At 42.9% G+C, this 27,771-nt stretch overlaps 2 protein-coding genes across 2 annotated transcripts; one reads left to right on the plus strand and one right to left on the minus strand.

Moving 5' to 3' along the window:
• The first annotated feature begins 146 nt into the window (after positions 1 to 146).
• Positions 147 to 14,209, plus strand: tmem39a (transmembrane protein 39A). The gene is made up of 9 exons (XM_076077697.1): positions 147 to 440; positions 6,206 to 6,394; positions 7,485 to 7,707; positions 8,060 to 8,143; positions 8,245 to 8,399; positions 9,768 to 10,128; positions 10,294 to 10,481; positions 10,584 to 10,704; positions 11,563 to 14,209. Exons 2-9 carry the CDS (start codon positions 6,282 to 6,284, stop codon positions 11,800 to 11,802), a joined length of 1,485 nt encoding a protein of 494 aa, XP_075933812.1. The 5' UTR covers positions 147 to 440; positions 6,206 to 6,281; the 3' UTR covers positions 11,803 to 14,209.
• An 899-nt stretch (positions 14,210 to 15,108) lies between these two features.
• LOC142933498 (serine protease 23-like) lies at positions 15,109 to 16,320 on the minus strand (the record flags this gene model as incomplete). Its single annotated transcript, XM_076077612.1, has 1 exon — positions 15,109 to 16,320. A coding segment is annotated over one exon (1,212 nt), but the record flags the coding sequence as incomplete, so codon positions are not given.
• Between the last annotated feature and the right edge of the window lie 11,451 nt (positions 16,321 to 27,771).

Consider the following 27,771-nt stretch of genomic DNA (forward strand, 5'->3'; position numbering starts at 1 on the left):
AATTAGAAATATGCTTGTAAAATGCATTGATGAAAGTTATTAATAATAACACAATCATTAATAAAAACGAAAAGCACTGCACTGAATCCAGAACAGCCGCTCGCTTTGTCGAACTGCGACTGTGCAGTTAAGTCGCCGGCTGATGACGTCGCAGAGAGAGGAGGTACGGGTTTGCCACGTCGGTCTCCGTGCAACGCATTTACACTGTTGCTCCTGAATCCCGCGGCTAACTTTTAAAGCCGTGTTTTATGTGTTTAACCCGGAGAGAAAGCGACCGTCCAGCATCGCCGGTGCCGTCGTAGCTCGTCACCTCACCAGTGCAGCCGGGTATATTGAAGCTGGAAGGCGGAGAAAATGCTCGGTGCTGTCTGGACTCGTCAGGCTGGAAGCCACACAACTGACTGATGCATCCTCGTTCACTTCACCCCACCGTGTGTTGTGTGAGTAACGATGGCTTTACGGAGATTAGACAAAAAAACAACTATGTAGCTTTACATTTGCAAGCTAACAGCTAAGCTGCGAGCGTACACGTATGTTTTAACGTCGCTCTTGAAGTGTGTTCACAAGTTTCCGCCGTGTACAAAATGACACCGCTGCTGCCTGGTGTCTTGCGTTGGTGCATGTCTTAGCAAGTCTCTGAAAAAACACACCAACACGTACTAATAAAGCGTTCCCCAAAGAAAAGTCAAGACTTTCTGCTCAGCAGCGCTTCATTTAAAAAAACATTTCTCCCGCTTCTTATTCGCTTTTTAACAGTGGTGGAAGAAGTATTCAGATCATTTTAGTAAAAGTATTAACACCACACTGTGAAAGTACTCCAGTACAAGTCCTGCATTCAGAACCATACTTACAGATTCATAATACTGCTGCATTAATGTGTGTTTAGCATGTTAATAAACACTAACAGCAATGCCTCTTTTTCTATAATATCGTCATATGCTTGTCCTGTGACAACCACGTATCTCTAAAAAGTCATGAGCCCCCAAAAAAGAGCCAAGAGGCTTTTTTAAAATATAAAATTCAGCATAAAAAGTAGAAGTACATTATTTGTCTCTGAGATTAGGTGGAGTACCTCACATTTATACTGAAGTACAGTAGTTCAGTACATGTATTTGGTTACATTCCACAACTTTTAAAGGACTTGTGTTTTAGGGGAAAACTAGAAATGTGTTGCACTTCCACAAAATTACTAAACACCATCCTGCAATCCCTCCTCTCTAGTTAATTTCTCTAGTTCATGGTTCCTGTTTTCACTTTTGACTCAACTGTAATTTTGGTCCCTTGCGATGCGTGTTCGTGTGTTGACGGCTGCTTCCTGTTGAAGATTTATCTTTAATATTGGAGCCACACACTGGCCACAGAGCATGCTGTTATCCTCTCCATCATGTTTCTTATGAGCATGAAGGAAACGTTGACACGCGGATGTTGGATGTTATCTGGCTCTGGTTTATGTCTGATCTAAGGATCACTGGCTCATCAAGTGGACCGGGACACGTCATGTATGTTTATTGATACATTTTCAAACCTGATTGTCTCCAAGTGGAGAGTATTAGACGGATCATCAAGCCAGTGATGTACTGAAGGTGTTTCTGTTGTTTTTCAGTGTTGGACTAGAACTTTTTTCACAGCTATAAGGCCATAAATAAATAAATAGTCTATGAGGCTTCATTAATGTGTTGAGTGCCTGTGCTGTATCAGGGATAATCAGCTTGAGGTCGTGAGGATCCAATGTCCTCCCAGTATTTGGTCGGCTTCGGACAGCCGACCAAATTATGTTACACTGATCACACTGATGATACCTCAGGGAAAATGCTGTGGAGTTAAACTTTTGAGTCATACAGTCTATGCAGTGAATTAAGCACTGTCTGGCATTTCTAGAGCATGTATGTATATAATGTAGACTATCATCCGCTTATTTGATGGTTTCTGTAGAGGGAGAGTTCAGGCTTTGCAGTATTGGTTAATTATATTGGGTATATAACATGGTTATATATATATTGGGTATATAACAAAGCTATTATCTTTTTAGTGCCGGAAATTGACTTTTAAAGCAAATATCCAGTTTATCCGGTTCTGAGGTGGTAAAGTCAGGCAAGTGTTGTTTGATGTAATTACTTACTTTTGGGTAGTTAGACCAATTAAATGTAAATGAATTAAACTAAGGGGGTCCATTCAGACCAACTTTCTCTCATTAACGAGGTTCTAGATCTTTTTTGTTTTTTACATTTTCTTATTTTTAACCCTGAAACAACCCAATATAATTAACCAAAATAACAAAACAGCTGTGTTGTAGGGTTACATAGTCCATTGACATAAATCAACTGTGTAAATCTTTTAGACTAAAAACCAACTCATTGATGAAAAAGAGCTGAGAGAAGAAAGAAAATCACAAAGCAGGGCAGCATTGAAATACATTATTCATAACCTTCCACTTCTAGACTATTAGTTTTTTTTTTTTACATGTCTGAGTGTGCCGATGCCTGCAGAGGGACACAAAGTGAGAGCTAATTGGTCTTTGCTTTAACACAACTGGTTTGACTGTCCTGGCCGGATAAAGTCCAGGTGTAATCAATAAAGACCTAATTAATGGCTGCATTCCATTTCGGTGTGTCAAAAAGTATTGTTCCTGCTGGCCCACTGGCGTGTACCTGAAATAGAGAGAAGCCATTAGTGATGCGCAGGTCAGGTGAGCTTACTGAAACGTATCACAGGTTCGGGCGGGCGGGTCAGAAAGTGACAAAGTAGTGTTCCAAGTAAGTTCTTAGTGTCTTCCAGAAACACTGCTTGCAATAGTCCGCCTATTCTTTCTCTCTTTTCAAACACACTCTCACAACCACCAAACTGGGCCCTTTGCAGGTCGGGCTCAGGCGGTTGTGAATTACTACGAGCCATCGTTAATGTTATTAGGTACACCTGTGCTTTTCCTGCTATAATGATTTAAATATGGGCTGTGAAAAGGGCCTATTAATATCACCGTTTATGAATTATACAAACCCTGAAACATTTGTACTTGTAGTCTGGGAGCTGAGAAGAGGTTCAGGTATCTTCCTCAGGTAGTATTTTGGCTGACAGGGTGTCAGTTTCAGTATCTGACAGTCTCGATGAACACAGTGGAAATATTCTGTGTAAAGTGTCTGCTGACAGCTGATGTAGCCCAAATCCCTTCAAGGATATGTTGGCTATTGAGTGGATTCTTCCTGTTAGTCATTTCATGCAGACTTGGGCTCCATCCACACTCATACGGTTCTGTTTATGACCGGGATCTTAAAAGAAAAACGATCTACGTCCACACGGGTATTTCAGCATCGTTAGCGAAATGATTTCCATCCAAACGAGCTCGCCTGAAAACGAATACATGACTATTCACGTACACTGGGCATGATGGTGCCCGTTCAAACAGGAAGTAGATTGGTTGCTTAGTTACAGAAAACAAGTACTATAGTACCCTTTAATAATATAAGGTTGTGCTTGATACTTAAGATCATCCTCTACAATCTTCCTCTATAGACTCAAACAGACACATTTTGTGGCTATTTTTCAGACTTGGTTACAATGCTGCAGGTCTCTCTCTCTCTCTCACTCACTCACTCATATATTAAATGTACTTTAAAATGAACACTTACAAATCAAGTTTACTAGATTATGGGTCAATAAATGTAGTCAACACACGTCTCTCACTCGTTTCCTCTCGGTTTCGTTGTCTGATCTCTCGCTCGTAGCTCTGCTGGTGGCTAAAGTCCCAGTCGTACTGGAGAGCATTTATGCTTTTGTTCGTTTACCGTTTCGTTGTGAACTTCACAATAGTTGTGCAGAACAAAATGAGCATTCCAAGAAAAGTAAAGTCCTCTGTTTTGTGTCCATCGTCTTCCGCAAACCGTCACTTCAAACGCCCGCTCCGTAGGGCTGATAACGCCGCTGGACACGCTGCTCTCTAATCGCTCCAATAACAGCTGCTTCCTCCACATGTCGGCAGTAGTAGAATTATACAATGCAGAATTTAACTGCACAACAGCGTCATGACGGCTAAGACCCAATCAAGTTGCAAATGCGGGTGTCTACGTCATCGCTTCCAACGGTCTGCGTTTCCCCTTTCCACACTACGAAGTAACCCCGGAGTATTCAAACTAACCTAGCGTCAGTAGCGTTTCTAAACCTCTCTGTTTTTTGGGGGGTTTAAACACCAGAGTAGTGTGGACACTAGGTGTAAGTGTAGCAAAAGATGTGTGCTTTAAAACGGAAACGTAGTAGTGTGTATGTGGCCTTACACTTTGAATTATTCCTTGGAGATGATTTTCCAACGTGAGCTTCAGCAGGCAGACTGTATGAACGGGTCTCTTACTCCGGCTAGTTGTAGATTTGTTGGTGTTGCCTCTAGGAGGACTTTTATAAGGATCTCTGATCTGGTGGCATTTTTAAGAAGTGAAAGCCTCAGTTAAGTACTCTGAGTCAGCTTGCATGCAGTCATTTGCCACTGTATTAAGTACAGCCAGCATAAAGTAATGCAGTAAACAGTCCTACAGTTAACCCTACCTTCAAGAACTTGTGTTGAAACCGATTTGACTCTAGAAGCTGTAGTTTGTGATGGAGCTGTATTGCATTGTATTGAAAGGCTTGTTTGATATTTTGTCCACCCAAGTGTGAAACGTCTCTTGGTAAAATGCAAAACGGTTCAACAGCACTACAAACCACACCCTCTAAATGACCATACATTTGACACCGTAACACACACATTTCAAGAAAAACTCGTTTTGCCTGACCGATTCCAAATGCAAATAAGTTCAGTTCACAGTCACGGATGGCAAAAAAACAAAAAAAACAAGTATATCTAATTATTATATGTCAAAGTATTGACAACCTAAAATCCTAAATGAATCCACTTCTGAGAAAGAAACCCCCCCCCCGTTTCCTGTGTGTCTTTTCTGAACTGTCAAATATCCAATAAAAGCAAAAAATTATCTTAAAATAAGTTATATTCTCCACAACAAATACGTTGAATAAGTGTGTCGGTAGTTCTTAGGCCACCATCTACTAACTAAACGGATCATGAAGGGAGACGTGTCAGGATGTGAGCGGCTCACTCACTGCTTGTGCTCAACGCTTCCTGGGGAAAACCCTGGCAGGTTTGCGAGGGCTGAGACGTACCACACTGACACAGTTTATGTCATGATGACACGCAGTTTCTTTCCTGATACAGGCTGATCGGAGCAGTGCCGCGCCGACAGATGGTTCAATATTGACATCTTTAAACCTCCGTGAATGAATAAACATGGACGTGTTTGTATGATTCCCATGTAGGCCTGTCGCAACGGCTAATTCTGCTGGTCAATTGTCCCAGAAATAATTGCAATAAATATACATTCATTATCATTTTAAGACCGTTTCATGCCACTGATATAATGATAACATCATAAGGTAATAATGCCAGTATACCCTTTTCAAATAGGAACACACCTTTTTAATTCTTAAAAGAATGTGTGCAATTCCCAACTCTTATAGTGTTGGTGAAAACCCAGCTGTTGATTCTGGCATTATGTTGGCTAAAAATGTTCCTGATATTCTTGTGCTAACAAACACAATTTCAAGGTCATGTCCGTATGTTGTACGATAAGTCTTTGTGGTATTTATTGTGGCCTGTTCTCATGCTGAAGTTGAGTTGTTGGCTCTTTCAAGGAGACTCCTTTAATTCCCCCGTTGTAAAGATCTGTGTGGCTCTGTGCTGGTAGAGCATGCTTTGGTTTGTCAGTCGGATGTCTAACCTAAAGCCCAGTATGTTAACTTTGTTGTATGTAGCAGGAACATTTGTAAGTCTTGCACAAATGAACCATTGCAGATAATCACGCTCCTTGTATTGAATAATCAAACGCATCAGTTTTTAATGACACCCTGAAGAAAAAAATAGTCACGAGGTACGCTAGAAACGTAGCTTATTTCCCCTCTCAGATTGATGATAACGAGCCAGTTTGCTGTAACGCTGATTGGCAAATACACTTGATGGAGACACTAATATCAGTAAAGGAAAGAAAACCAGCGTGATGATCTGAGCTGTGCTCTAATAATCCCTCCCCAGAATAACTTAACTACTCTTTATATATTACTGTTTACGGTTTGCTAAGTAAATCCCTTGGGGCAGAGTTATACTCTAATCATACTTAATGTGACTCCAGGGTTTCCTTCCGTCTTTACATGTATTTTTTCCCCCCTGCAGTGGCCTGGCTGTACATGGTGGCACATTAAGGAGAAGGGGAGGACTCCCGGCAGCTGAAAAACGGTAACTGGCGACCATGCCAGGAGGTCGCAGGGGCCCCAGCAGACAGCAGCTCAGTCGCTCTGCTCTGCCGTCCCTGCAGACTCTGGTTGGAGGCAACCTCGGCAATGGTACAGGCCTCAGGAACAGGTGAGCGCACAAACCCGCTCAAATACTGTCGTCACAGCCTCATGCAGGTTTTATCCCTCTGGCTTGAAATAATGTTCACTTTGTTTGTTTATAAATATGTTTGATGCCCTTTGCACTGAATTCAAATGTTCTTATTGTAAAGCTTCAATGCTCTTTGTCGTCCAAGTAGATGGTACATCGTTCATGTGCCTTTTTAAAAGTTGAACAAAAAGAAGCATTTTGGTCTGACTCCAGATTCTTATATGTGCAGATTAGCTGCTGTGAAGACTTTAATCTGAATATCTTTATGTTTTGGACCGCTGGATGCTCAAAACAGGAAGTTTGAAGACGTCACATTGGTCTGTGCGGGGCCCTTTCCATATTGTTTGACATTGCAATTACTAAACAATGAATGAAGCACAACCTGCAAGCTAGTTCGGGCAGCTAACTTGAGTCTCAGATTCACACACTCACTGCCAACATCCAACGCACCCGTTCAGTTGTGGAAATGACTTGAGCCGTCAGTGGCCACTCTTTTGCTGCATGCCTGCTGCGAGGTCGTTTCTAGCTTCAGGTCTAATTCTAACACCTTCTCTGATAAACCACCTCTCATGAAAAACTAATCTTTTTTATCTATATATCATACTTCAACAGTATCCTCTTTAGAGCTTCGGCTAACATTTATTTTCTTGATTGATGGATTCAAGTCTACCAAATGTCAGAACAATGAAAAATGTCCATCAAAAGTTCCTAAAGCCTGAGGTGATATCTTCACATTGATTACAACAGATAATCTATTTTCTATCATGTAAAACAACAAAATTAACATGCTCTCATAGTTGAGAAGCTGGACCTATTAAAATATGAATTGTTTATCAAAATTACTAATTATCAGCTCTAATCCTCTTAAAACTGGCGAAATGCCCTAACGGAGATCTATTAGTTTGGGCTGATATTTACTCCTAAAAAAAGAGATTCATCCTGAGCCTCATAGGTACTTCTTAATCATGGTTTGAGAAGTATGTAGGTACAGCGGGTGTGATGGCTCACAAACATTGAGTGTGTGTATTTACGCGTGTGTGTGTGTGTGTGTGTGTGTGTCGTCTCTCAGGAGCAGTAATGTGGTGGGTCTGTCTGCGCTCCCTCTGTCGGCCCTCATTACTCCGGAGCCGGTCCGACACGCGAGGATCCCCGAGCTGCCGTTGGACAGCAGCCTGCTGTTTGAGTTCCTGCTCTTCCTTTATTTGCTGGTGGCCTTGTTTGTCCAGTACATGAACATCTACAGGACGGTGTGGTGGTACCCATACAGCCACCCCGCTGCCTCTACCTCGCTTGTAAGAACACGCACACACACGCTTCCTGCTTTTTCTTTCACTTTCTATTCTTGGAAATGTATTCTCTGCTGTGGTTGAGACCTTGGTTACTCAGAACTACAAGTATCTTCAAGAGAAAAACCAACTTGCTCTATTATAAATATATTATTTTTGTGTGAGAAAAATACCAAAGATGACACTGAAATATGTTTTGTAAAAGTGTCAGGTTTTTGGCTGCACACACCAACACTGATTAGCTTATTGAGCTCATAACTGATTTTATTGTGCAGGCTCAGGTCTAATTCATCATGTACAAGAAAATACTGTCTCCATGGAATAATAACGATAGCTTCTTTCTCCGCTATTTGAGCAGAACTTTCATCTAATGGACTACCACCTGGCTATCTTCATCACAGTCATGTTGGCCAGGAGGCTCGTTTGGACCATCGTTTCAGAGGTAAACACACACAGACCCGCACAAACGATCGGCGAACACATTTTAGTGCACATAACCCCTGTGGGAATCAAATCCCACTGATGACTGACTCTCTCGTCCAGGTGTCTCAGAGCAGCGGCGGATCTCTGCTCCGCTACGTGGTTCTGATCGCAGCTCGGCTCAGCCTGCTGACCATGTGCGGTTGGGTGCTCTGCTGGACGCTGGTCAACCTCTGCAAGAACCACTCTGTGCTCAACCTCCTCTTCCTGGGTTACCCGTGAGTCTTTGAATTCCCCCCCCCCCCCGTCGACCCCCACCCTCTCAAGGCCAGGACGTGCTTGTACAAGTTGTCTTCCGACCAAATCTCAAAGCAGAAGTGTTTATACTGTCCTTTTCTCTTTTTTTTTTTTTTTTGTACGTGTTCTGAATTGCCTCACTTGAAGGCGGGGCAAAAGGCCCGTCATCATAGAGAGCAGCTAGAAGGATAACAGTAGGGCTGGGCGGTATGACCAAAAATGCATATCGCGGTATTTTGTAAGATTCTGGTGGTTTCACGGTATATCACGGTATTTTTCTTTTTCACGTTAAAGCATTAATTAATGAACGCCAAAAAGAACCGGCCGGCTGGCCGGCCAGCCAGCGTTGTTTGTGTGGCGTGTCTTCCGTTCAGTCACGTCCTGTTTCCTTCACCTACATTCCCCTGGGTCCTAAGCCCCTCCATGTACAGCTTCTTATACCTGTATACCGGTTGATCTGGTTTTCCGCCCAGTCCTAGATAACAGTGCACACTGTCGCTCTTATCTCTCCTCAAAAGCATTCGTGGTGTTTCGCTCGGTTGATTCCACAAAAACGAAAGCAGTTGTGTAAAGAATGGGGGGGAAATAAATAGAAGTTTCTGCTCACTTTACAGAAAGTCACAGAAATTGTGGGATGCAGCCGCTGATTCCAGTGTTGTAAAGGTGTGTGGCGATGTGATAAGCACTTTGTTTGAAGCAAAGTAACGCTTTAACCCTGCACACACACACACACACACACACACACACACACACACACATATAAGTGGTGGCTGGTTGAAATCTAATTTGCCAACTGTGTGTAATATTTTCATGATGCACAGGATCCACAATACTACAGCTGTCATAACCATCTGTTAACCATATTAACTCCACTCCAGAAATGGAGTCAGCAAAACATGATGAGTTGTGTGTTTTTCCGCTTTTCTTTTTACTGTGGCATCAAACTAAAATCTTTATTTAAATTAGATTTATTCTGTTGTGATTCTGTGTCGGTCGAGGACTGAATTGTATCAAACCATCGCTTTTATGCACAAACATTACATTTCTGTCGTGGTGCAGTGCTGGAAGATGAAAAAAGAAACGCATAAAACTAATGAGACTTTTCCTTTTCGGCCATCACACGTGTGATTTTCGGAACAGATGATTCATCGGGTCGTTCATGATGAGCGTGTTGCTGTTTTGTCCTTTTTATGTGTGGACACCTCCCTTAATGTGTCTTATTTTAGATAAGCATGATGTTTTCACAGCATACGTCTCCCCTACTCGCTCTGCCGTCATTTTATTTGAAACTAAAACTCGCTGCTCTGTCCTTTTGTCCTCGTTTGCCCACCGCCCTCCTACCGTGGCAGATTTGGTGTGTACGTCCCGCTATGCTGCTTCCATCAGGAGGGAGGGAAAAGCCAAACACCGGCGGCTGACTGCGATTACCCCGCCGACCACCACCAGCAGACCGACCTAACAGACAGCCCGTTCTTTCGACCACGTGACTTCCTCTTCCTGTTGCGAGAGAACCTCAGAGAGCAGTTTTCCAGCCCGCCACACATGCCTACGCACACCTGCCCACCGCACACACACTCGCACACACCGGAGTTGATTCGAGCAGAGGTGGAGGAGCTGAAGAGCGACTTCAACCGGCGAATCAAGGAAGTGCTGTTCAACTCGTTGTTCAGCGCCTACTACGTAGCCTTCCTGCCTCTCTGCTTCGTTAAGGTTGGTATCTGTTTATTTTATTGAGCATCATTGCTTTATAGTGCAGATTTCTTCTGTTTTTTTCAATGCCCGCACCCCCCCTTATCACATCTTTACCATTCATGTCACCTGTTTCCTTGTTAATGTCAAGGTACGCTTACCCATGCTGTCGCTTTCCTTCAACAGAGCACCCAGTACTATGACATGCGCTGGTCATGTGAGCACCTGATCATGGTGTGGATCAATGCGTTTGTCATGCTGATGAGTCAGCTGCTCCCCCCGAGCTACTGCGACCTGCTTCATCGCTCGGCAGCTCACCTGGGCCGCTGGCAGAAACTGGAGCACGGCTCGTACAGCAACGCGCCTCAGCATGTGTGAGTGGCGCTCTGTGCACACATTTATACACAACCGCACACACACGGGTTCAAAAATGACTCCGCTAACAGTTTGTGCTGTGGTGTGGATTTGTGTTGCAGGTGGTCAGAAAGCACCATTTGGCCTCAGGGTGTGTTGGTACGACACAGTCGGTCTCTGTATAAGGCAGTCGGAGCGTATAACGTCGCTCTGCCCTCTGATGTTTCCCATGCAAGGTTTTATGTGAGTATATGTCCTGTAACCCGTGAATTATTCACCGAGATGAGGGCGGACAAAATAATAAGGACACCGTTACAATATATACAATACCGCACAGCTGTGGCAACCTGTGAAAGCGAAATAGAAAATAAAGGCTTCAGCAGAAATCTTCATTTTTAGCACAGCCACATATTACATGTGTTAAGCTGTACCTGTGGCAGCTACATGTGTATGCTCCGCCATTGCTGACGTGGTGCACCTCCTCGAAAACGCAACTACACGTTGGGCAGCAGCGGCTACGGAGATACCACATGTGGTCGGTCAGCTTGGGCTTTATTGTGTTTTCTCCTTCACATTTCTGATGAAGTGTAAATCCAGCTTTAGGCAACCGTGGATCACTGAGTAGCTTGATAACGTAATGAGATGCGATTCAGCTCACCAGGTGACACGTTGGTCATATTTTACGTTTAAGTAATTCATCAGAGCAACGTGTTGCAGAAAGAAGAAGAAATGATGATTTTTTTTTTTTTTTACAAGTTGTGAAAATGAACACAAATAACCGAATCCTTCATGTTCAGGTGGTGTTTTTTGAGGAATAACAAACATAGGAGAGCAGGTCAATAACCAGGCTGAATATAGTTTGATAATCGCCAGCTGGACACGGGTTTTACCCAATACGGTCTGCATCAAGTAGAAGCTTTTTGACTGGAAACCTTCGCTATGATTCACACAGACTGGTTACAGGGGCTGTATTTTATTATATTGCACAAGAGCTCATTTTATCGTGTCCACCCCCTGCATATTAAATATCATAATCTTTGACCTTCTATATGCTCTTTAATTTCTTTTCTACTCTTCTCCTCCTCTCTGTTGGTCTTCCAGTTCCTGTTCCACAAGCCGTTGCGGATCCTAAACCTGCTGATCTGGATCGAGTCCAGTGTGGTTTTGTACCAGTTATACTCTCTGCTGCGCTCTGAGCGCTGGAACCACACTTTGTCTCTGGGCCTTATTCTCTTCTGCAACTACTATGTCCTTTTTAAACTGCTCCGAGACCGCATCGTGCTGGGCAAAGCCTACTCCTACCCTCTGTCCTCCAGCAGCCTGGGGCTCAAGTCGCAGTAGAGGCTCCTCGCAGCGAGACCTCACCTATGAACTCTGGACGTGGAGGGGAGACGGGTGGAGGTCTGCTGAAGGGTTAGCGCTTGGAGGCCCCGGGGCCAGACTGTGAACTCACAATCATTTTTTTGATACGGTTCTATTTTTAATGCAATGTTTATATATATACCTATTTAAAGAATATTTTTATTTTGTATACTATTTCGAGTTACGCCGGGCATTACCACGCTGACGACATTAGCATGTTGTGTAATGTTGTTGCTAGGCGACAGGGAAGTCAGGGAATGCCATGAGGTAACTCTCACCAAAGATATTTTAAGTGCAGGTTGGCCAATCAGAGAGGACTTGGCCTCTGACAGTCGGTTCAACCAGGCGAGCGACTCCGATCCGTAGACGGAGTCGTGCCTGAGATCAATAATCCCGATTGTTCTGCTTCAACCTCGAGGCTCTTAGAGCTTTGATCTAGAACCAGTAAAAACTGACCGTCACTGCTCGCAGCATCTTCAGCACGTTTTCACTGGTGATTTTAAAGCAAAAGTTCAACATTTTGAGAAATTTGCTTCTTTTCTCTCAGAGTCTGTGCATCAAATACGAGGCCGCAGCAGGCGAGGGTCGGCTTAATGTCGGCACAAAGATTAAAAACGAGGAAACCGCTGTCTTTGCTCTGTCAAATGGTAGAGATTGAGTTTGTTTAATTAGAATAGAGATTGAAGTGTGAAAACGTTTGTTGGTTAAGTGCCAGGCTGTTTCTTGGCTCTGGCTTATAAACCTCCTCCTCAATACAGTAAATTGTCGTTTTCACACTTTTTCAAACAAAAGCGGTATGTAACTGTTAGATTGAGCCAGGCTAGCTGTTTCCTCCCGTTTCCAGTCTTTATGCTAAGCTAAGCTAACCAGCGGCCTGCAGTAGCTTCATATTTAATGTGCAGATAAGAGAGTGGTATAGCTTTTTCCTTCAAACTTTTGCTTGCAGCAGAGCATCAGCGTGGAGTTTTACCACCAAGTGGAATAAAATGTTCCTACGAACTGACTTGAGATCAGTCTGGAGGAAGAACACTTAAGCTACTCTAATGTACTGCCTCTGGAGAGAAGTCTGCATTCTTCCTCATTCACTTTTGTTTTTACTATCCGTATCTGCTTGTTTCACGTCACTGGCTATCTGGAGGGCAGTTACAACAGTCTTTACAAACTTACACCAGGGTCTCAACGAGTGAGGCACTATTGGCATCAAAGCACAACCAAAAATGTAAAACATCACCAACAAAAACAGTAGAGGATGTTTAATAGTCACATTTCCATCGGTGATGAATGCAGAATCAAAGGCTGCAGGGTAAAGACTGTATGCATCTCTTCATTACCAGTTCATGTATTGTCAGTTACCAGAATGGTGTTATAAATGGGTTGCCTTGCATGTTGTTGCCTTTCTGTTAAGTCACACCTGGCTACAATCCTTTTTTACTCAAGTGGGTTCCTCCTTTTATGAGCCTCCTCTCACCGATCTTAAAAATGATCGATATTTTCTGTGCGGTCATGAATTAGCCGCTTCAGTCAAGGTTTTTCTTATTTTTTTTTTTTTGAGTGATGCGGTGGAGGAAAACACTTTTGAGATGAGCCAATGTGTGCACATCTGGATCACCTGTGCTGCTCTGCTCTTCAGAAGAAGTGTGAGGAGTCTCTCGATTACACATAAACGCCATAAACGTGCCCATCGTTCTGCTTTGTCTGCAAACTCTGCCCTTAAATCAGCTCTCTGGTGCTTCTGTGTTGTTTCCGGTCATTTTCCTCATGAATGTAGCAAATCTTTCAACTGAATGTTGCTGTTGACATGAATTGTCATGTTTTTGAAGTTGGTAGCCTCCGATTGAGCGCCATCACAGAAATTTCTTCTTCTTTTTTTGTTTGTGGTTGTACTCTTATGTCACACTTTAACTCGCCCGTATCTCAATGACGCAGAAAGACGACAAATTTAAGTTTGCTTTAAAGTTCTTACTTGAATGTTACGTTTTTGCTCAAGTGACGCATTCAATCTGCCTTCTTTGTTGTGGTAAAACCCACATGTTCACCGCTGATGAAGAGGAATGAGATTTGAAAAGATTTTAGGTTCACCTCTTGACCACATTGCCCTGAGGTTTACTTGATCTTCCTCTAGCGTACAGGTGTTAATTAGAACTGATTCCGATGATGTCGATCTGTGTCCGTTGTCAAATCGGGTGGCCGAGTTTGTTTTCTATGTGCCATATCCCAGGATGCAGTTTTAGAGTGGTGGTTTAACCTGTCGTTGAGTGTGGCACTGCTGGAGAAGTCTTTGGAGCTGGTCCTCATATTTCAGCTTTTTACACTGTTCAGTTTACCCACAGCATTTATAAAAAATGCCTTTTGACATCCAAAATAAAACAAATGGTGTTTAAACAGAGATTGTGTTGTGTGAGCGATATGTTGTCTGAGCGGGCGGATAAGAAATCTGTGACACAGTTGCTTATTTCAAAGTATATATTTCATTTAATTTGCCACATTCTCACTTCAGTTTCACTTCAGTTTCTGCGTTCTCACAAATGTTTTGCGAGGAGTAAAAAGGGCTGATGAAGGCCTGTAATGTTTAATCTTTGCCACCAGATGGAGCTAAGCATTAAAGTACAACACTAAACACAATGTTCCTCACAAAGCAAGTAACCTGCAGCCTTGACGTCTGCAGTCATTTAACGTCATTCCGTTCCAAGCTGACCGAGTACACTGTAGATAACTAGCGTGTCCGCTGAGAGGAGACACATGAAACTTGTTAGCACCTTTGGTAGCTGACTTGTACATTCATCCACAAAAAAAAAATCATTTTCAGTAGAAAAACTCCCAAGAGTTTTAACAGTGAAATCTTTAGTATTAGCACAAGAAAAAGGCTAGAATACATAGTGAAACAGTTTTTACATAGTCCTGCTCTTTCTGAAGGCCTGTTCAGTCCGTGTTCCAGGTCTGAGGGTCTCCCAGATAACTTTGTTATCCAGATAAATGTTCCAAAAAACAGATGAACCTGCTCCTGTTCTGCAAAACCACATGACCTGAATGTTTCCCCAGTCAACACAAACGTAATTAACTTTTTCATGTTTTAGAAATGTGTCTGTCTTTGCTTTACTTATTGTGTGTGTGTGTGTGGGGGGGGGGGGGCGGCAACAAACAAAATGAATCGATTCATATTGATGTTACGTCAGTGCTACAAATTATGGGGGTAGAAGGTGTGGATTCTTGCGGCCACAAATATTCCAGTATGAGGAAGCAGTGGGCCTGTGGTTTCGTAGCTAGACCCCCCCCCCCCCCCCCCCCTCACCCCTCCCGGCAGTCCACAAAGTTTCCTTTTATCCAGTAGCAGATCTGAGCGTATTTGAGAGGTGTGATTCTCACCGCTACATTAAATTCCTGAGACGCCCCTTGCCGCTCGACCCACTGATGCCCTGAAAACACACCGATCACCTTCCGCTCCCAGCGCTGGCGCCGGCCGTCCCACATCCGGGCGTAGACTCCTGAGCCGCTGGCACCGGGCTGAGCATCGCAGTGCTGGTACAGCAGGTCTGACGTCTCCTCTCCGGCCCGACAGAAGCGGTACACCAGCTTGCCGGGACGGTCGTTGTCAAATCCTGCGAAGTGGACTCGTCGACCGGGCAGCCTCTGAGCCGGGGGGCTGACTCCTAGCTTCATGTGGCGGCGTTTGTGGGGTTTCTTGAGCTCAAGCAAAGCGTAGTCATAGTCCATCCCAATGTCATTGGCATTCCCCTTAATCCATCCTTTGGGCACATGGGTGCGCTTGGCTCTGATCCACTGGAATTTCATCTTGTCGTTGGTTGGCGGGCCGTAAGGAGCGGGGCCACCTTCAACATGGTTGGTGAAGTTGGAGGAAGCGTAAAAGGAAGAAGCCCGTGTGTCCCGTTGCTTGGTTTTGAGAAACCCAACCCGGAGCTTCTGGGCTCCTTTCACATAGTTTTTACCATCGTGAACACAATGAGCGGCTGTGAGAACATGACGGTCCCCCACCAGTGTACCGGAACACCCAGTGGACAGCTTGACGGCCACCGAAAATGGATATTTCAGCAGGAAGTTCTGACCGGCAATGCTGAAGCGCCCATCATGGCCGAAGATCTGTCGCTTCCTCCTTACGTGTGACCGCTCGGCCTTCTCAGACGACCGTGCGGAGTAGGCCGGACTGGTGTTGGAACTGGGGTCGTAGCCATAGATCCCAATGGCGGTCTCGGTGAGTTGACCATCAGAGTGGAGTGTCTCGTAGGCCAGCAGACGCCGCAGGTCCCAGTAGCTCGGCCGAGGGGCCCTCTTGTGGCATTCTGGGTCACAGGGGGAGCTGACATCCAAGCGGGCCGGAGACAGGAAGTGAGGGGCCAAACGAGCCTCCGTCTGCTGGGCGAGGACCACAGGAACACGCTGGAGAACCCACTGGGGGCGGGAGGAGGAGGAAGAGGAGAAAACAGGGGCAAGGAAGAGGAGAAATAGGAGGGAGGTGAACCTGTGGACGGACAGGAGGACCGATCAGGTGAACTTCTGTACTAAAGACCCGTTCACTGACGGACTCAAAATATAGAAATCAAGTGATGCTGTTAAACGTGACCGGATGTCTGGGCCCCTCTTACTGTCTGTATGAAAAACATTGTCATTCCTAAACCCAGCATCATGGATTTATAATTACAACCATGGGAGTTGAGGAGCATTTCAGAAAAAATTTTTTTATCTGCTCTGGAATTTGGCAGCTGCAACTGTTTTTAATGCTGCAAATATGACACAGGGCAAATATAGACTGTGATGGAAAATTCCTAAAGTGGCCTGGGGATTGGCCTAAAGCCTAAAAGAGTGGCTGAATAACATTTTGTTGCAGTGAAAATAGACTTTATGTAAATGTTTAGGGGTGATACAAGACACAAGTTGTCTAATAACCACTGTATTGCTAAAATAGTAAAAGTGCAGTCAACATTTATTTCTTAATTTACAAGTTCATCCTACCTACTGACTCCTCGGGTTTCTGTAAACCCTCCGGTACGGGCGGACAAAGCGGACAGAGAGATGACTTACCGGGGGAGCGCAGCCCGGGAGCGCATCGTTATGGCTTCTGCAGGTGAGCCGGTGGTTGAACACTGAAACCAGAGTCCAGAACAGGCAGAGTCCGCGAAGGGAGTTTAACTGGTGGTAAAAAAAAAAAAAGAGACTTCTCGGCGTTTCTCTCAGGAACTGACCACTTTATTTTATCCGTGACAGTCTGGAGTTTTCCGAAAGCAGCAGCCGGGTCGACAGCGGAGGAGTTGGATCATCGTGCGCTGCCGGAGGAGGCGGGCTGCTGTCTGTGCGCTCACAGTGTCACATCTGCCGGCGAGTATATCCGACACGGTCATGTGACGCATCACATCACTGCTGCTGGTTACCAAGTTAATGATTAAATCAAGTCTGTGTTGTATTGAGTGTCGTGCACTTGTTGGGAAAAGTCTTGCACTTTGAGACACATTTCGGTGCACTTTGGATAGACTATACGTCAAACAGTTGATCAGGGCTGCATCTAAATCAATTAATTGTTTCGTCTACAGAATTTTAGAAAATAATGCTGGAAAAAAGTTCTCAAAAAAAGACGACAGATTTAGTCAGCTTAATTTGTCTGAACAATAAAAAAAAACAGCCCAAATAGATTCAGTCTCGTATGAAAAGTAGCTATTTTTTCTCAAAACAATAAATACAGATTATATTCCTGAAATAACTGTTGATTAACTTTCTGTTGATTGACAGATTCATAAATTGACAAATTGTTTTACCACTAAGCCTCACTGAAATTGCTATAATAATGAGGTAACCCTTTTCCACCCATTATAAAAGGTTTATAAATTAAACCCAATGACGTTATTAATGATTAATTACTAATTTATACATTCTGTATATATTGGATATAAGCCATTCATTAGAATAACTTTTGGGTTGTCAGAATACCTAACTGGTGTTTATCCTTTCTGCTTGGTAGTATAGTTATAAATGTTTTTGTAACCCATCAATAAACACATGTTATACGCCCTAAACTATCTAGTCTGCAGTTAGCATATATATATACATTGAAATAATTTGTTAGTGAGTGGATGTTGTCTCAGGTGCTCAGCGGGAGTTTTATTTCAGAAATGACGTGGTCCATTAGAGGATCTACTGATTAATTAAAGGTCTGTAGAGGATTAACACCGTACACAGGGATTTTTCACAACCTGGCAACCCAAAAAAATGTTCCTTTTAAAACTAATCTAGACAGAATAAGTAAATCATTAATTTATTAGTTGTTGCTTTTAGCTTTGTTCTAATACCATTAAACATTATCTAACAAACCCTTTATAAAGGCGTATTTATTAGGAGTTTTCCAATGTAATGGTTTAATAACTGTGCAAGGCTATGCTAAAGGTATTGTGTACTCATAATTGTATTACTTTAGTTTTTATAAGATAGGGATAAGACAAACTCTGAGGGGCTGCTCAGAGTTTACAGTCAATGATGTTTTGTTATCGACAGGCCGAAACAGCTGGACAGAGGCGAGTGTCTGTCCAGAACGGAGGTCGTACAGAGGAAGAGAGGAAATGTGGGAGTGAAGAGAGGATGATGGAAAAGGAACATGTGGTGTGTGTGTGTTTGTTTCAGAGAAAAATTGAGACGTTGCCCGTACTGTGACCAGCTCCTCACACAAACAATGGCCAACATTCGTTCTTTAGATCGACACGACTAGATTCCCCCTCCGCCTCCGTCTCTTAGTGTCACATCCACAAATGCCATCAAACTACTCATTAAATAATTATGTAGCACACATGCATCAATGTTCTGCCCAAGCAAACTTTCACACCGTTAATTTACTTGGTTGACCACCCTCATGACTCTTGGCATTAATCACAAAAGGCCGTTCACTTGTGAGCAAGCTGCTTATTTCACAACAAAAACCTCACTCATTTCGCAACATACAGCTGCGATTATTCCCTCTGAAATCTGACATTTACATTCACTGGCGGCCTCGCTGCTATTGTGACTGGAATTAGTTCAGTGGGCAGTGTGTGGCTCTGACGCCAAATTTTGGGCCACTTTGCCCACCCATGCGTAAAATGTGCAAGCCGTTGGTAGATATGCTATGTAATGATTTAATTTGGCTCGACTGCCACCAGAAAGACGGGGGGAGAGAGAGAGAGAAAGAAAGAACATGGGTGGGTGGGGGTGGCGAGAGGGGACTCATGCATGACTGAACAGTTGGCCAATCTTCACCCATCTCCCTGTCCTGCCGGGATTTGTTCAGAATATGATTTTAAATGAGAAGATAAAAAAAACACTCTTATGTCTGCACTGTGAATTTGTAGTTGGAGCCGGTAGCCACTTAGCATAGCTTGGCGTAACGGCTAAACGGGGGGGAAACAGCGAGCTTTGCTCTGTCTAAAGGTAACAAAAGCCACCCAGCAGCATGTTCAAAGCTCACCGATTAACACATTATCAAGACAGTCTTGTCGTCACTGTGAGGTTACTAGGCTAGCTGTTTCCCCCTTGCTTATGCTAAGCTAGGCTAACCAACTGCTGGTTTTAGCTTATTATTCTCTGTACAGATGGTGGCAATCTTCTCTTCTAACTCTCAGTAAGAAAAGCAAAGAAAATGTTGAACTGTTGCTTTAAAATGATTCAAATCCTCTTCAAGGTGCAACTGATTATACATTAGCATCTTTGCCAGCACACTGGGTGGACCTGCTGGCTCATCAAACACTGCACCCCACCCGTCCCACAACACACATTTACAATTATAACACATACACACACACACACACCTCTCTCTCTCTCTGGTGCACAATCTGGGGCAGGAGGGTCTGCCAGCATCTCATCTTCCTCTCGTCCCGTTAAGCTAGAAGCTTAAATGAATACAAAACAAGAATTTGGAAAATAAATATGATTTTTTCCCCCTGTGGGATAACTGGAAGGGATGCCCCCTTTTAACAAATGCCCGGGTGCTAATAAGGGAGACGTTTCTGTTTGTTTTGAATTGTTATGAAAGGGCCCGTCTGTTTTGCTATGCCTGCTGTTGTCAAGGAAACCCACATTCCCCGGAGTAATGTTCATGTTAATTGTTTTATTCTTCCCACTCTCCTCCTCTCGCTTCTGGCCACTGACACAATCGAGCAAGTGTGGACGGCCTCACATGTTTGAATCCTCTCTCTTTATGTCCCTCTGTCCGTCTGTCCAGCTCTCTCTCCGTCCCCCTGTCTCTGTTCCTTCTTTGTGTTTTCCCGTCTCTGTGCCTCTCAGTCTTTTGTTCGAATCATCTCTCCCATCCTGGACCTCTTCTCTCGCTCGTCCCTAGAGGCCATGAAACAGCTGTTTGGCAAAATGAGATAACCACAGGCGTCTTTTTGAGAAGTTAATTACTGTGAAATCCTAGGGGGTAACTTAAGCCAAGTTTAAAGCTCAAGGCAAAAGGAAGGGAATACAATTGTTCGCCAGCACATTTGATAAATAACGTTTAATGCCTCATAAAAAGATGGTAAACACTGTCTTGCTCAGCTGCAGTTAAAAGAAAACTTCAACTTGGTGCATTCAGGGAGTTATTTTGTTAAGTTAACTGTTTGGAGTGTACACTAAAACCCTTTTCCCAGAAACATTAGCAGGTACATGTGGGATTTTTAAACATGGGAAACCCTGTTGAAAACAGGGGATAGGGTCCTTTACAAATCTCTGTTGAATTTATTATCTCCGCCAGGACAATCATGCGATATAGCTCGCGTGTCAACATGCATCTGTGAGTGAGTGTGCAACCTCTGTGTCTGTCCACAGCTAATCTCGTATTCTGCTGCAGCAAACTGGATAACATTTTGGGTGGCCAGTTATGGCTGCATGCTCAAATAAATGTTGTGTTTGCGGTGACTTACACTTTCTCAAAGTACCCTATATTGCCTGTTTTATTCTGCCATTGACTGCCTGCTGACTCTAGGGGCTGCTAGTGATAACACAGCTGAGTGCATCGCGGAACCCCAGCCACTACTCTCTGCCCAGAGACATAGTAGGTGAAACCCATAGACTCTATGTCGATTGGTCGGTGCAAACACACTTAGCAGACATCTGCACTGTCTAGTTCATTATATATTAACTTCAAAGTATGTCACATAGCATTGCATAGAAAAAAGGGTGAAAATTAGCTTGTCCACCGGTGTGTCTGAGACGGTCGGGTTGATGGAGCCCTGCCTGATAATAGTTTAATATTCACAGCATCCTTCAGGCCTAACAAAGGCCAAACAAAGTAGTTCCTTCCTTATTAGACATTTGCACTAAATGATTTCTTTATATATTTTGGAATCTGCATTGTTATTATTCATGTTTGAATTGACTTACATTCTCTTTCTTCCCTGCCTTTTGCTGCTGCATTGCTGTGTCTATTGGATAACCTTTTAAAGAGCGAACTTTAAACAAAACTGAACATATTTTTGGCCTCCAGAGGTTTAACTTTTTCACCTTGCTTCAGTGATGTAGAAGTGTACTCCAGGGTGTGGTCAGTACACTGCGACATTACTTTTGGGTGTGGTTACAGGAGCAAACAGAGCAACAGAGCAAACTTCAGTGATGCTTTATGTCGACCAGAGAGGGCAGTGTAGGATTCTCTTATGTGTTCACATTAAGTTTACATCAAGTCACATATACATGACACTGTATGACATTTTAGTCAAATTGAGGAAGCTAAACACATCATAGTGTGAAACCGCACACAATACACCCTACACCCTTTTTTTCCCCAGTCCAAGCAGTTCTTCTTCTCCCCCAGTGTTCTCTCACATACAAATGGTTTTGATGACTGAGCTTTTCGCCTACAGGAAAGGAGTTTTGCACTGTGACTATGGGTAAACCCCTTGGCTTGCCATGTGATACTCTGGCTCTTTGGAAAATGACTCACATCCTTGTGAAAGGTATGACAACACATTTATAACATCCGTCAGGAGTTGTGGTTTGCATTTTGATGCAATTTGATTGAATAATTATTTAAACTCTCCTCTGAAGTCATTTTTCACTCATTACTCAACGACAGCGCATGTAATCCGATCAAAGGGTAATTCAATCAAAACACTGTTTCATTATACATCTGTGGCATCCTCAGGAATGGGAATGCTTAGTCATGAATATACAATGCCTTATAGACACATGATCTGACGGCACAGATGCAGAGGGAATGATGAGAAGGAGACGCTCTACTGTTCATTTTTTTCTAATTGCTTTTCTTCATGACCCCTGGCTGTCTTCTCATGGCCTCCCCTGTGATTTTCCTTTTATTGCTGAGTTTTATTCTTTGTGACATATCTTCTTGGTGTCTTTGACAGCTTTGGCTGGCTCGTGACTTGTGAACCATTGCTGATCTGTGCCTCTAAAGCCCATTGAGGAACTTTATCTGATTTTAGGTAAATACATTTGAAATGATGTGACTGTTGGAAAAGCTGGCTTTCAGGGCCAGTGTGAAGCATTTTATGGGATCTATTAGCAGAAATGCAATATGATAATCATAAATATGCTTTCATCCGTGTATAATCAACTGAAACTAAGAAGTGTTAGCTCAGAATGAGCTCTTCATATCTACATAGGGAGCGGGTCCTCCTTACTCAGTCAGCCATGTTTGTACAGTATCCCAGAACGGACAAACCACAATGACTCTAGAAAGAGAGTTTTTACTTTAACCTTAAGGCCACCGCAGATCTCCGACCTGTTTGTGAAACTGTGGTGACCTGAGCCGCAGGTTGCAAAACCATGGTCCGCCTGACCTCCGTTGCGAGGCGAGCGGCGTTACCACAGTTTTATACTCGGCAGCTCAAGTTACGGGAGTGTTGGCGAGGGAGGAGTGGGTGGAGGGGTATTAATTTGGTTGCTATCTGCAACCACACCGCTAAATGCCAACAAATCCTACACATTGTTACAGTGATTGTGTTTTTCTTTGTCCTACATCATTTTTTGAAATACTGTAGTCTGAGGGCGTAGACTAGTATCGGTGGTGAAAATGTGTCAGAGAGGCAGCAGATTTTTGTGGTGAAGAATCAACATCTCTTATTAACATGCTAACATTGAAATATGGTGCTGGAATCTTCTGTAAAATGTTCAAGGTGTTTTGGTTAATGTTTCTACATTAAAAAAAATATAGTTTCTACCTCGGATTAACACATAACATTTAGACAATTTCAAATTCAGTTACTAAAATCCCTCTGATTAGCCAACTCTGCAGCATTTGAACAGCTCTAAAGCCGTAAATGATCAGGTTTATATAATTTGATTTAATTAGTAATGTTTGGTATGTAACGTCATAAAGCAAATAACAATTATCCATTGGTAGAAATACTGTACCGCGGTGGCCAAAAACACCACAAAACATCTAATGCAGTTCAGGGCGTATTTCTTTACTTTGTAGACCCAGGCTAGTTGCTTCCCCCTACTCCCAGTATTTATGCTAAGCTAGGCTAACCTTGGCCTGACTCCTACATATCACACCCACAGACATCAGACTAGTGTCAAACTTTTCATCTCACGCTGGGAAAGAAAGCAAATACGCCCCCCCCTCCCCAAATGTTGAAATATATTTTTAGACTGTTACAGCATCACCAAACTTCATACCAAATATGCTTCACAGCAAAACACAACAGTAACTCTCGTCCCATAGCATGCCGTATGAATTATAATACTGTTCACATTCCTTTCCAAAGCATACCAGCATCATGCTTTTATAATTCAATGGTGCAGCCTGCCAAAGGGCACTGTGACTCAAACAAGCACCCTGTTTTCACTCGATCCAAGTTGAGTCACTGTGAGTATCCACCCATCCCTGAGAGAGCAACAACACACTGAGGAAAGTGACAGCTAGTGAGCCACAAAGAGACCCCAGCTAGCAGGAATTCATGTGAATCCAATCCATCTTTAAACCCTGCGGGTCTTTACAAAGGATTTATTCAGGGCTGTCATCCAGGGATTGTCTCACTCTCAGAGCAAAAGGTATTCATCCTTGAATCTGCATCAGTTATGTGATTGAGAGACTCATTTCTCACAGTCAAAGCACATCTTGAGATGATATCTTGCCCCGCAGCAGTTCAAGATTGTGAGCATGCAAACTTTTTAGGGAGCAACAAGTGGTTCAGTGTCATGAGAAAGTTGAGCATATGCTGCACAGGAGACACTGTGATCACAATGTTACAATTGTTAATGTTCCTTCCAGAGCTGCAGGGACGGTGTGACTCGGATAACCCAAAAACTCCATCAACACAATGATTGTTATTCAGCTGCAGGCTTCCTGTTATGCTTCAGATGGAAGAGAACACGATCTCTTTCTTTTTCTGTCTCTCAGTTGATCCTCTCTGTATTTCTGATGGTATCAGAGGTCAGATGTTAAACTCTTCCAGCCAGGCAGAGGAGGTCTGACCACACGACACACGCTTGAACGAGTCTATCAGCATACCAGTAAGATCACTTCTGACCATAATAAGCACCCAGCGGACCACAAATTGTCCCCTTCAGCCCTTCTGATGATGAAATGATCTTCAGTTCTCTGGTCCAGACCCAATTATCTCCACTGTACCGCAGGGGAGTTCGGTGTGGGGGATGCTAATGATGGGGGTCGGAATTTCTGAGTCACGTCTTCTCAAATGGATCAGGCAGCATTGAAAATCTGTTTCTAAACTTTTTATGCACTATTTCTTATATGTGCGCTTTTAAAAATCATTATTAATATTCTACATTTTACAGATGAACTACATTTTGCCGGGTACATGATAGGACACAGGAGTGTATCTCCACTGCATTTTTGACTGCATTATGTTTGTTTCCCCAAAACAAAATCGGGGAAAGGGCAGCACTCCAGTGGTAAACATGACCGAGGCCACGTTCAGACCGACTTAAGCTCTGATAGCAATAACGCTGCCATTTCATTAATTTGAAAAAGGCCGGTCCAGTGCCACAACAGGGGTGCTAATCAAGACCCCAGGAAGAGCGGCAGCCTTTGAAGTACATTTTACATAGTGACCAAACGGTGGCATTACAATTTCCAAGTTTGTCACGTGATGCCATGGGGCCCAGTTATCTGTATGCTTCCATGGTACCAATGCAGAGGGCTAAGACAAAAAAAAAAAAGCATCTAAAAAGTTGAACCTTGTTTTAACTTTTGCTGCCGGCAGGATGCTGCGTCGGCCGACATGTTACTTGAGCTAAATGCTAACGTCAGCATGGCACCATGCACATGACACTGCCAACATGCCGATGTTCAGCACGTCATGTTTTCCTTGTTCAACTTGTTGGTTTAGCTTTTTAGCATGCCCATGTTTATAATTAGCACGCAGAGTTAAAGCTGGTGGGAATATCATTACGTTTGAAGATTTTTGGTCATAAACTAAAGTATCGGACAAAAAGTCAAAGAATCACTAAAGTGAAGGGTGGCATGAATGTCCGAACCAAATGTCAGACCCATGCGTCTAATAGTTGTATATATATTTCTGTCTGCACCAAAGTGGTGGACCATTGCCATTCAAAGAGCCAGGTTTTAGGGTATTATTTTTCTTTGGCGTTTTTCTCCAGAATTTGTATTGTTATTGGGGAAATAAACCAGACCATCGACACATTTCAGGCATCCAGTACGCAGCTTGCAGTATAATTTGTTTTAGAAGGTTGCTGTTAACAGTCCTCCCAAGTATAAAGTCATTCTGATGACGTGTTTGTTTTGAATCTGCTATGAGAAGAAGCAGAAATGCTTCCAGAAGTTACGTGTCCCTGGATGGTTTTGGATGTTTGTCTCATGAATCACAACATGATGATGATGGACGTTTTCAGAGTAATAAACACAATGAACTCAGCTGATGTTTGGCTTTAGCTTAATGTTGTAATGTCAGTTTGAGGGAGGTAGATGGACCAAACTTAAGACAGACATCAGGCTGAAGCCACGAACATCAGCTCTACATGAGATAATGTTATGATTATAACAGAGAACCCAAAACATCATCAGATGCAGGTTTCCTGTTATACTCGCATATATAAGTGACGGAATAATCTCAGTTTTCTATGTCTCTAGTATGTATTCTGTAGTACAGCTATGTTGCAAGATGTGTTAAAGGAGTGAAAATATAATCATATTGGAGTTTTGGTATAAAAAAACACCCACAATAAGTTGATCATGATGAATTTCCGTTATCGGAATAATCTCGGCTATCCTCACACGAGTGACTTGAAGAAGCTCTCTTGCTTGCCATCAGAAGAGAAGTGATAGAGCCTGACTTTCAAAAATACTTAAACTAAAAAATATAGAACAGACTTACACAATGTTGCTTTTTATTTATTTATTTATTTATGATTCAGGATTACCTTATTAGTTTGTTTAATGGTTTTTTCGCTAAAATACAGTGTCCTACCTGTGATGCAATGAAACATATTTGTTTCTTAAATAAATGCATTTTAAACTGTCAGTATATGTTTTAGTGCCATTTTAAGAGTCTAAGTAAAATGTACAATATTTGTTTCTGAGAGTATAAAGTAGCAGAAAATACAAATACTCAAGTGAAGTACCTTATAATTGAACAGTAGTTGAGTAAATGTACTGAGCTTCTTTCTATCACTGCTGTATTTCATCTCTACTGTATATTGCTGCTGTAGCCATGAAGCTGCATGAAGTAACAGGCAAACAAACACAAAGCTCGTTACTGTTTGTACATCAGACAAACATCTCGCTGTCGCCATCGCTGTCGCCATCATTTGACCTCTCTTCCACCCATGAAACAACTGTTGCCATAGAAACCCTTAACCGGGGCACAATCACTGACCAGCAGGAAGTGTGGAGCATTTCGGGTTAATGAGAGCTTCCGTGTGGGAAGGGGTGTGTTCCCAGCAGGAGGGAGACCTCTGCGTCATTCTGACAAAGGGGGTTTCCATGTTTTATGACAGTGGGAATATTGTTCCAGGCTATTTTATTTTTTCCTGTCTGGGCTCTGTATAGTTTCCACAGTCTATTGTGTTTGATACCTTAAAATATTTCCAGACACCATAGTGTGTCTTAACAAGGTACGTCATTTGGCCTCTTTAAACCCATTCTTTCTTTCATAAAGTAGGAAAAACACACCTGATTGTGGGGTCATTTTAAGTTCAATGCTATTTATTGTCACATGCACAACAATTAAAGAGAAGCAGCCGTTGGCAATGCAATCTTAGACCGCATAAGACATCAAATATTGCAAGTTTAAAAAAGAATAAAATACAACAAATATAAAATAATATCAATATTATATTTTATATAAGCCTATGTTATATTTTTTACTTGCTCAAGTACGTCAACTAATTTGAGAGATTGTCATTTTGCTCAAACTGACCTTTCTTCTCCTGTTTCATTTCTGGTTCTTGACACTTGGACACGTGGAAATGAGAGGAGTTTTCCAAATAGCGAAATGATGATTCGCTCATAAAAACAGAATTTGTAGACAGAGTTTTTGACAAAGATGGATGCAGCTCGTCTCTTATGGGATACAGATGTAATCCAACATTTCCTGATTGCAGTTTTTCACCGTAATCTATCAAACTAAGGTTGAAGTGTTGTAATTGAATATACACCGTCTCGATCAGGGGCAGCGGCACGAAATGGCCTGCAGCCAGTTTGGCTCGACTTCAGGTCAGTGAATGATTATGTTACGTGCTGATCTTGGACCTGCGCTGCAGTCCACAAACACACACAGATACACATACAGCACAGCCTGTCTCTGCTGTAGTTGTGAGGACGTAGTGTATTTAAAAGTGTTCCGTGTGGAATTATGTAAACGCTATACCTGCATAACTCCTATCTTGATTTTTGGCCACTCGTGGGAAGCAGAACAAGCTACGAACTCAACATTATTATAGCCTCATAAAGTTGATTGAAAACAGCTCTGAGTAGCAGTAAGCACTAAAACGGCAAAGCTGTGCCCTGTTAAATCAAAACAATGAGCTGAAAGACACTAAAAAGCTCCGTAGAGG

The sequence above is a fragment of the Anarhichas minor genome, unplaced genomic scaffold (genome assembly GCF_050575085.1).
Source record: "Anarhichas minor isolate MPS153535 unplaced genomic scaffold, ASM5057508v1 ptg000062l, whole genome shotgun sequence".
Lineage (NCBI taxonomy): Eukaryota > Metazoa > Chordata > Actinopteri > Perciformes > Anarhichadidae > Anarhichas > Anarhichas minor.

What these genes read in the sequence shown, in the direction of transcription:
- tmem39a (XM_076077697.1), top strand. Translation starts at nt 6,282, where the DNA reads ATGCCAGGAGGTCGCAGGGGCCCCAGCAGACAGCAGCTCAGTCGCTCT. An exon ending in GGTACAGGCCTCAGGAACAG is followed by an intron (nt 6,395 to 7,484) that starts GTGAGCGCACAA and finishes GTCGTCTCTCAG; the next exon opens with GAGCAGTAATGTGGTGGGTC. An exon ending in TTTCCCATGCAAGGTTTTAT is followed by an intron (nt 10,705 to 11,562) that starts GTGAGTATATGT and finishes TTGGTCTTCCAG; the next exon opens with TTCCTGTTCCACAAGCCGTT.